General features: G+C 40.2%; 3 protein-coding genes across 3 annotated transcripts; 1 reads left to right on the top strand and 2 right to left on the bottom strand.

The window, feature by feature from the left end:
• Window positions 1-795: 795 nt before the first annotated feature.
• LOC120766355 lies at window positions 796-1,896 on the top strand (the record flags this gene model as incomplete). Its single annotated transcript, XM_040091785.1, has 2 exons — window positions 796-1,520; window positions 1,890-1,896. Coding segments are annotated over 2 exons (732 nt in total), but the record flags the coding sequence as incomplete, so codon positions are not given.
• Window positions 1,897-3,952: 2,056 nt separating this feature from the next.
• LOC120766352 (28S ribosomal protein S9, mitochondrial-like) lies at window positions 3,953-7,845 on the bottom strand. The gene is made up of 8 exons (XM_040091781.1): window positions 7,824-7,845; window positions 7,747-7,766; window positions 7,445-7,663; window positions 7,212-7,385; window positions 7,069-7,154; window positions 6,772-7,016; window positions 6,588-6,703; window positions 3,953-3,973 (listed from the first exon to the last, which is right to left on the bottom strand). Exons 1-8 carry the CDS (start codon window positions 7,843-7,845, stop codon window positions 3,953-3,955), a joined length of 903 nt encoding a protein of 300 aa, XP_039947715.1.
• Window positions 7,846-8,134: 289 nt separating this feature from the next.
• On the bottom strand, window positions 8,135-9,833 carry LOC120782820 (transcription initiation factor TFIID subunit 7). Its single transcript, XM_040115334.1, has 3 exons — window positions 9,617-9,833; window positions 9,339-9,548; window positions 8,135-9,270 (listed from the first exon to the last, which is right to left on the bottom strand). Exons 1-3 carry the CDS (start codon window positions 9,710-9,712, stop codon window positions 8,200-8,202), a joined length of 1,377 nt encoding a protein of 458 aa, XP_039971268.1. The 5' UTR covers window positions 9,713-9,833; the 3' UTR covers window positions 8,135-8,199.
• Window positions 9,834-9,949: the final 116 nt, after the last annotated feature.

Genomic DNA, 9,949 nt, shown 5'->3' with positions numbered 1-9,949 from the left:
CGCAAAATGCCAAACGACTGCGCGCCACTTACTTTCGCCGATGGTTCAGGAGGTTCAGAGTGTCATCAACAAAGCAAAATGCTCTAAATCCATTGGCCCTGATGAAATTAACATGCTAATGTTAAAGCATCTAGGCTCGACGGGAGTAAATTACCTCCTACCTAATTACCTTTACCGATGTGCGGAAAGTCGGAAGAGTGGTTCCACTACTGAAACCTGGGAAGCCCGCCAACAAAGGGGAGTCCTATCGTCCGATAACTCTCCTCTCCCCAGTAGTGAAGACACTTACCGATGTGCGGAAAGTCGGAAGAGTGGTTCCACTACTGAAACCTGGGAAGCCCGCCAACAAAGGGGAGTCCCATCGTCCGATAACTCTTCTCTCTCCAGTAGTGAAGACACTTGCCGTGCTACTCCCAACCATCACTCACCACCTGCGCCTAGCAACCACCAGCATGACTTCCGAAATGTACACAGTACCACCACAGCACTTAGCGTCATAAACGCTCAGAAAGTTCGTGGCCTTAACCAAAAACCACCCTGTGAGAGAACAATCATCGTAACGCTGGACTTGTCAAAAGCCTTTGACATAGTCAGTGCACAACGCTACTGTAGTACATCGAAAAAACTACTCTCCCTCCAGGACTGAAGAGGTGGACCATGAACTACTTGAACACAAAATTGAAATGAATTAAACAAGATGTTCTGCAGGGTGGTGTCCTCTCCCCGCTATTGTTAAGCTTCTATACCTCAAACCTCCCACAGCCACCAGAGGGAGTTTCCATCACATCGTAAACTAATGATAACACGATATTGACGTCGGAATATGAAATCGATGGCATGTGTTCAAAGGTAAACGGCTATCTCCCCGACCTTTCTCGCTTTTTCTTTGTACGGAACTTAACGGTTTCCCTCACTAAATTCACAGTGACCATTTTTACAAACTGGACGAAGGAGTACAGACTTGATCTTAATATTGCAGTCGATGGCGTCAAGATTCGGACTATCAATAATCTTAAAATTTTAGGTGTGACTTTTAACAGTCTGTGCTCCTGTACTCCTCATACGAACGCGATTATCGCCAATATACAGAGCCGCAACAAAATCGTCAAGTCGCTAGCAGGCAGCACATGGGGAAGAGACAAAGAAACGTTGTTGGCAACTTACAAGGCAGTCGGACGCCCGGTCCTAAACTACCCAATATGGTCGCCTCGATGCAATGAAACGCAGACGAGGAAGCTCCAGACCAGTCAGAATACTGCACTCCGATCTACGACAGGATGCCTCTTCATGTCTCCTATCGAACACCTGCATAGTGATGCCCTTATGCTCCCAGTTAAAGAACATAATGAACTACTCTCCAAACAGTTGCTGCTGGGGTGCTTTTACAGAAATCATCTTCGCAGTCACCTGCTTGGGACGGAACCGCCTCATAAGAATATCAAGAGGTCATTCCTCAACTACGATGACGACATCACAAGCCGAGCCGATTTTGGACGCAACAAATTTCAGACATACACAGGGTGTGGAGCCATCAACACCTTCACCGACTCCCTTTCAGTGAATGGCGTATTTGGAATCAAACCATCATCCGTTGCAGACGAAGCGTTCGAGTTGCCGCGAGAAACTAGAGTGACCCTTGCGCAGCTTTGTTCTGGATAATGTAAACAGGTTAAACTCCTAATTATCCACAATAGACCCCGATATATCCAATATATGTTCGGCGTGCAATGAGCCTCCGCATGACACTGGCCACCTTTTTGTATGTCCCACCAACTCTACTCATCTGACACCCCTCTTCCTTTGGTCCAACCCCGTCAAAATAGCACTTTCTTAGACCTTCCGTTGGATGACGTTGACGACAACTTAGCTAACCCTTACTATCCTTACAGGGATTAGGCATCCGTTAAAACAACAGCAAAGAACAACAACAGACATGTATGCATTCTAATTCAATGAAATTGGAATGAAAAAATCTAACCAGCATATAGTGTGGAGTGTACTTCATTGTGTAACAAAAAAATTAAGGAAATTGATGTCCATAGCGTGAGTATGAGCGAGTTAGAAGAAATGTCTTCCCGAAAATACTCGTTCGGTGACATAGAAACATATTCCATGCCTTTGATGCCATTGATTGCCTATCCCGTAGTAGAGTGCATTTTAACCACTAACCACTCCCCGTATTCACCTGATATGGCACCGTGGCACTTCTTCCTTTTCGGAAAAATTAATTTGCCCATGAAAGGAAAGCGTTATGCAGACGTAGAGGCCATTCAAAAGGCTTGCACCGGCACACTGTCGGCCATACCGGCCAACGAGCTAAAAAACTCGTTCGACATGCTTTTGGACCGTGCAAACAGCTGCAACAGCCAAAGGAGACTATTTTGAATAAAATAAATTGATTTTGCCGAAAAAACATTTTTTTTTTAAGTTCTGTTTACTTTGAAACGCACCTTGTATACTCGCACGTTCGGTCCAAATTGACAAAACTGTTTATAACGGAAGATTGAAGATGATAATAGGATATACATACAGGGTCCGGCACTCGAAGTGGAAGGGTCCGTTCGCGCAGCTGTCGCACTGGAATCAGCTGTTTATAAATTTGCTGAATGACAGTTCGGAGTATTGTTCACAAGTGTACAAAAGCGTTTTGCCAAAAGTGAACGCAAAAAAAGTGATCAGCGATGGAATTCAAACGTAATAGCGTGATTGCTTTATATTTAGCTGGAAAATCACAGCCCGTAATAGTTCGTGAGCTCGAACACCTTAGTGTGAATAAAATTTTTGTTAATCGCACCATCACTCGTTACAATGATACTGGCAGCATCGCAAACCGCCATGGTGGTCATCAAAAAACTGGTCATCAAAAAACTGCAACGTCACGTGAGATGGTTCAGAAAGTGAAGAAGCGACTTGAGCGAAATCCACGACGAAGTGCCAATCAAATGGCTAAAGAACTGAAAATATCCGACCGCAGCATATGGAAAAATGAGCTCAAGGTCAAGCCTTACAAGTTCCAAAAGGCCCATGATCTCACACCGAAGCAGCAACAAGTAAGACTTGAGAGAGCGAAGCAATTGCTTCGCTTGGCCGAAGCGGTCAAATTCCGAACATTGTGTTTTCTGACGAAAAAATTGTTCCAATTGAGCAATTCGTAAACTCTCAAAACGATAGGGTTTACTTGACCGACCGTTCATACGAGAATCTAAGTCATCGGTTGGCCACCAGGAGGCAGCATCCGCCACAAATAATGGTTTGGGTCGCTGTCACCGCAGATGTGCGCTCTCCAATTGTTTTCATCAAGCCTGGCGTCAAAGTAAATACGATGTATTATCGAGAAACGGTTCTGAAGGCTGCTTTGAAGCCGTGGGCAAAAGAACATTTCGGTCGCAAACCCTGGACGTTTCAACAAGACTCAGCACCGTCTCACAAAGCGCGAGTGAACCAAGAAAGGCTGAAAAACAACGTTCCGAACTTCATTACGACCACCAACGGATTATTCTCTCTGGGCCATTTTAGAGAGCAAGGTCCGAAGTAAAAAATACACCAGTCTCGAGATGCTGAAGAAAGCCATTGTACGTGAGTGGGAAAAATACCGGCAAGTCACATTCGGGCAGCTTGCGATTCGTTTTTTGACCGTCTCAAGGCCATAGTTAAGGCAAAAGATGGTCATATCGAGCAAAAGTGAATTGGTCCTGAATTTATGATTATTTTCACACATTTTGTACTTTAAAATAAATAAAAATAATTTTCCAAACCGAATTTATGGCTTTTTTAATTGGTTACACTTCGATTGTATGTTATGATTCATAGTTTAGCTGTACCCCACGGTATTCTGATATAAAATTTTAATTTGCTACTTTGAAGCTGTGCAGTGAAATTGGAAAGAACTAGCGGACAAGCAACGCATACCTTTTTACAGCTTATTACACATAAGTACAATGGTTTGGTCATCCTAATGTCGTTTGTAGCACCTCTAAATAATAAAGTAAGATTATAAATAAAGAAATAAGTTATGTATTAAAATGTTGAAATCGAATTGAATTGATGTTTTTTAACCCAACTGAGTGACAGTTTGAATAAAAATTTGATTCTATTTGCGCAGCTAATTTGTGAGAAAGGACCTAACTTTGTAACAGGTGATCCAAATAGAGATAATTTTTTCAATAGTCTTTTTTTGACAGACTTATTGGGGATAGCCATGGCAAATATTTGAAATAGATAATCTTTAAAAAAAATGGATGGAGCCATGTGTAGAAGTTCAGGCAAGTGAGGAAAGTTCTCTGATCGCTATTCACTTGGGAATGGCCAGAAACAATTATTTTACTATACATATGGCTCAAGCAGTTTACGACTTCCGGTCTTAGACCAAGTATCCTCTTGGTAGCCAAAAAATATCCGATTGAGGGCGAACTATCCCTCGCCAGGGTTGTGCGCTGGGCTTGGAACCCGCCACGTAAAAACACTCCCAATGAAAAGAACAAAACAGCATCGGATTACGAACCCTGAAAATGTGTTAAGGATTACAATTTAAGAGCATACACCTGGAATGACCGGTCCTTTATTGGGAAGGTGCCACAGCTCAACTATTTGATTTCTTCGTAAAAATAAATGCTGACACCACCGCCGTTCAATCGCACCCGCCTCTGTGCAGCAAAAACGCACGTCAACAAACACAAGGAAGGTTCGACGTTGAGAAGCTACAATCACAACAGACAGCCGAACGATTTTCTACTCGACTTGCGCTCCTGCTCTCTGAGAGCACTCGTCAGCACCTCGGTATAAGGGAACTGTGGGACAGCATTTCAAGCTCCTTACGTACAGCTGCAAACGAAACCATTGGTATTCGGAAAATTCAAAAGAACAGCTGGTACAAAGAGGAGTGCTGTGTCGCATTGGAGAGAAACCGAAGGATTGTATCTCAGCTAATCAAACACGGCGGCGAAGAACTGATAAGGAGCATGCATCAGCTTCTTTGTAGAATATGGTCGAACGAAAGCATGCCCGACTATTGGAATTTAAGTGTGCTCTTTTCAATCCCGAAAAAGGGAGAAACCACAATCTGCGCCAACTACCGTGGGATAAGCCTCCTCAACATCGCATATAAGGTGTTATCGAGCGTATTGTGAGAAAGACTGAATCTCACCGTCAACAAAATGATTTAACCTTATCATAGTGTCTTCAGGTAAGTACCACCTTTTCGTCGAGTTAGACAGCATCTGAAGAGTCCACGTTACGAATTTTCAAGAGAAAGGTTCTGGCGAAGATTTATGGTCCTTTGCGCATTGGCTACGGCGAATGTCGTATTCGATGAAACGATGAGCTGTACGAGTTATACGAGGACATTGACATAGTAAATTAAGAGACAGCGGTTACGCTGCCTAGGTAATGTTGTCCGAATGGATGAAAACATTCTAGCTCTGAGAGTATTCGACGCAGTACCCGCCGGGGGAAGCAGAGCAAGAGTAAGATCTCCGTTGGAGAGATCAGGTGGCGAAGGGCCTGGCTGCACTTAGTGTCTCGAATTTGCGCCAAATTACGAAAAAAAGTAACGAGTGGGGCGCTGTTTTAAACTCGGCTATAACCGAATGTCTGCGCCAATAAAAAATAATAATATTCAAAAAATAAATGCCAAAGAATTGTCTTTCGGATGATAATAAACATTCCCCGTTAAATTTGAAGTTTCTGTTGTTGTTTTTCTTTAAAAAAGTAGGGAACCTTGAAATTTATCACCCTTTAAATCAAGTACCAGTAGAGAGTTCAGAAAAAATCGGAAGAAATCGAAAATAAAGAACGCCAAGAGGGTTTCATGCAGAATTCTCAAAGTTTAGACGCATTCTCGCGACAAATCCAAATACTATGGTTAACGAGGATGGTGACTGGGCATCATGCAGGGAAGTCTTTCACTTTCCAGAAGTCGGGCTAACGCCACCTCACATGACCGTTAAATTCATTAAAACCATTAAAGTCCTCTGGACCTGATGGCATCATACCTGCGCAACCTCAGCAATCTGTTAAGGTGTTATGCTACTATTATTAGGCAACAAAGGTAAGTCGGTGGACACTATTTCGCACGCCATTGTGTCATGGACGTGCCCTTTTAAATAAGGATTACGCGGTGGGAATATTTCTCGACATTGAGGGAGCATTCAATAATGTGAGGCCTGAAGCGGTGATTAGTGCTCTGGAAAGCTTCATATATATGCTTCTCTGCGACAGAACATTTGTGGCGAAGGGGAGCAGTGCTCGTGCCCGTCAGGTTGTTGTTCTATCTCCTTGGATGAAGTACTTTGGCCCCAACTTTTATAGAAAGCTATCATGGAAGTTTAATGTTGAGGCCATACCCCTCAATGCGACAATGCGACAAAAATTTATAACAATAATTAGCACGTAAAAGAATATTCTTTCTAAAAGAGAGGCATGATTATCAAATATTTTCGGTTCATTTTGGCAGGTATTTACTTCTTTTCAACAGCCAAGGGACGGACATATGTATATACAAGCATTAATATTTCTCTAGTTATTTGTGTGTATCTCTTATTACGTATAAAGATGCCTCTCAGGTATAAAATAATATACAAGAAACTCACCTGTTCACGGGACTGTAGTTCTTCGAAATAAGTGATGTCTTGACCATTAATTGTAATTTTTCCAGTTCCTGGTAGGCGAACAGTAACATCGCCGCGTGCTGTCTTACGTAAGCATTCTAAATTAAAAGAAAATTTATGAAATTCATTTCTTTTGTTTAAATCAGGTTATTTTAAGACTACACACCATATGTCGTAACAAATTGGCGACCTTCAGCATCGAATTGTGGTTTTGGTATCTCCAGTTGTTTGGTTTGATCCAGCAATGGTTTGGCAAATTTATTGATAAAATCTCGACTTTTATATGAAAATGGAAGCGACACTAAACGATCCATTGCATTAGTGAAATTTGTATATTCCAAATCGTTTATCTGTTCTACCAGAATTGCTTCGAGTTGATCCTTGGTTAACCATTGGAATCCAGTGAAGTCACTTAAATAAAATTAGTATTATTACTTATAAGTTTGAGATAATTTAAACTTACACTTTTTGATTTGGGTCCGCGCGTGTACCTCGGCGCAACAAGCGTTCCTCAAGATCATGTAAATTATTCATCTCCTCAACAATGTCCTAAAGTAAATTGCTTTTGGTTAAAAATAATCAATAATCGACGATCGAAATACCTACGTATAATAATTTAAAGAAATTTGGTCGTCCAGTGTAGAACATACTATGAAAGGGACGGCCTGTTTCATCAAACTCTGCTGCTTTACGCGCTGGAAAGACTTCTTCAGGGCTTTTCATTAGAGGGCGTGCACGCTTATCAAACAATCCAGAGGGGAATAAATATTCGATGGCATTCTAAAAAAAAGAAAAATCAAATTATAAATTTCATTAAGCAACTAATCATGATTACTTACATCGATATCTTCTTGCGTAAACGTTTCTGGGTCTTCTCCCATCATATTCGCCAAATGCCTCTTACCAATTTGATACTCCAGCTTCTGAGTTTTCATAAATTCATCATTCTCGCGAGCACGTTCGAGGTACGCCTTCATGGCTTGACTAACTTTCTGTTTCTTCACCGCTAGGGGTGCAGCTTTGACGGTTACCTCAGTTCCAAAGTTGCGGCTTGCTTGCTAAAAATTAGATTTAGGTTAGGAACATTATATTAGGACACACATTATGAAATGATATCTATTCAAAGATTTTCGATAATTACAATTTGTGCTGCATAACTATCTGTGATTTTGCATATATTTTGCACATAATTTATGTTATTTTTTAAGAAATTTGAACCAAATCGCAGCGCCACAGCCATATTGGTAGGTTTCAAGCAAAAGAAAAAACTATGACAGACAATCTGTCGAACAGCTGATTACAAACGGGAATAAACAAAACAAAGAGTGCGATAATTATTATGGCATAACAGTGCTGGAACCAGAGAATATTGTGAATCAAACAATTTTGTATATCATATCCGTATTATTTATTATCATACTAACTTATACACGTATTCCTACGTAATGTAAATTTACTTATTTTCGTATTTTTTGAATGAAACTCAGTAAACTTGTTTAATTGTACCGGTGATTAAAAAGAATAGAATATAAACTTTTTAGAAAAACAAGCAATTTTATTAATACAATTTTAATGGTTTTGCATTCATTTTTGTTTACATCATATTTTCATAGTTTTTAATCTCCGATTCCTTGTCATCCATTTGGTTTTGCAAGTTATCTAGGGTTTCCTGCATACGTTGTTTTAGTGTTGGATTTTGAATAGATGATATTTCTTGTGCCTTTTGTGTATGTTGAGCTTTGAGTTCTTCGTACTGTCTACGTAGTTCAGCTATCCTCATCTGTATCTGCTCGGAGTTTAGATGAGTCGATACAGTATTAGCCTCGCTTGAAAAGTCGTCATCGTATTCATTACGTTTTTGTTCTTCATAATAACCGCTTGGAGCTGCCAAATTTGAATTTGAACCACTGAATTTGGACACCATGTCATCCGCGTCAGTTTTTGGACTGCCAAACATTGATTTTTCAAATTCAGTTGCGCTATCCTTTGAAATATTTATACCATTGGCATTGTCGTTACCAGCACCACCCATACCGCTTGATTTGGCAGCAGCGTCCCCACCAACATTACCACCAATTGAGAAATCTGACAAGCGAGAATCGTCTGCAGATAATCTTGACATTTCCTCGATATCTTGAATACGAGATGTGTCCCGTCGCATGTCCTCATCATCATCTGAGGAAGAGACTTCTTCACCAAATATATCATGCTCACCAACACCACCAATCGGTCCGGAACCAGATGGCAATTCTTCATCATCGCCATCGGATTCAACATTTATGTCTTTCTGAGAGGAAGAGTCATTATTTTTATCACCTTCATTAATGACCTCATAGTTGTATTCTTCTTCTCCTTCGTTGTAATCCTTAGACTGCTGCTCTAAAGAACGTTTGTCCAAATCTTCATTTATGATTTCGAAATCTACTTTGACAGCATCGTTATCTATACGCAAGAGACGTTTGACTTCCTTCTCAATTTCAGGAGCTTCAACATTTTTCTTTTTTAAAGTTTTACGGAATCGCCTTTTACGTACATTTTTACATGGAGGTGTAATTCCATGTGGCCACAAATATTTCTTGTCGACCTTATTAGGATCCTTCTTTTTGCCTTTGTTTGGAGACTCTTTCTCCGAATCCAATGCATCAGGTTCTTCTTTGCAGATCATCTATGAAATAAATCAAAATATACAAATGCAATAATCTAAGAAGTCATACATTTATAAATATTTTCTACCAGTTGACAGATATCGGCGGATTTGTAGAAATTTTTGCTGTCTATAGTTTTAAGACATTCTATGATTGTTGGTAAATCGACCACCTTAGCATGTAATAGCCAATGATCAAAACGCAGTTCGCCATACCGTAGTTCGTTATCCATTTTAATTGTCATCCTGTCCTTAATACTACCAGTTAGAAGAGCCTCATGTAATGCTTTGGCCGGCTCCTGTTGAAACACCAAAAGGGTTTTCATATATTGCAAGAAATTATTATGATCAGATCTATATCATTTACCTCAGGTAATCGAAGTATAAACTGATTTTCCAAATCAACTCCATCATCACGCGGTTTTGTTTCATGTTTCACTTTCTCGGTTTTCTTTTCTATCATATTGAATGTTTAAACTTTTTTTTTATACAGAAATTGTTGAAATGAGAACTATCTGCTATGTTATATATTTTCGTCGTAAGTTTTATTAGGAAGTACTGCTTTAAAAGTTTGTTTTGCTTTGTTCATTGGCATTCACAATAGTAATGTTGTAACTAGAGAGAATGATTAAAAACCTTAATGGCACATTCACATACAACTTTTCTCCCTTTGATTGACAATTCAAACAATATGTCAGAA

This window comes from Bactrocera tryoni, chromosome 1, assembly GCF_016617805.1.
Source record: "Bactrocera tryoni isolate S06 chromosome 1, CSIRO_BtryS06_freeze2, whole genome shotgun sequence".
Taxonomy (NCBI): domain Eukaryota; kingdom Metazoa; phylum Arthropoda; class Insecta; order Diptera; family Tephritidae; genus Bactrocera; species Bactrocera tryoni.
Note: the sequence above shows the minus strand (reverse complement) of the source record. Positions and strands in the feature narration are given on the sequence as shown.

Excerpts from the sequence above, each read along its gene's own strand:
- LOC120766352 (XM_040091781.1), bottom strand. The coding sequence starts at position 7,845 with ATGGCTGTGGCGCTGCGATTTG. Across the intron at positions 7,386-7,444 it reads TTACGCAAGAAGATATCGAT|AATGCCATCGAATATTTATT; the intron begins GTAAGTAATCAT and ends TCTTTTTTTTAG. Across the intron at positions 7,017-7,068 it reads GCGGACCCAAATCAAAAAGT|TGACTTCACTGGATTCCAAT; the intron begins GTAAGTTTAAAT and ends ATTTTATTTAAG.
- LOC120782820 (XM_040115334.1), bottom strand. The coding sequence starts at position 9,712 with ATGATAGAAAAGAAAACCGAGAAAGTGAAACATGAAACAAAACCGCGT. Across the intron at positions 9,549-9,616 it reads TTATACTTCGATTACCTGAG|GAGCCGGCCAAAGCATTACA; the intron begins GTAAATGATATA and ends GTGTTTCAACAG. Across the intron at positions 9,271-9,338 it reads CCGCCGATATCTGTCAACTG|ATGATCTGCAAAGAAGAACC; the intron begins GTAGAAAATATT and ends TTTATTTCATAG.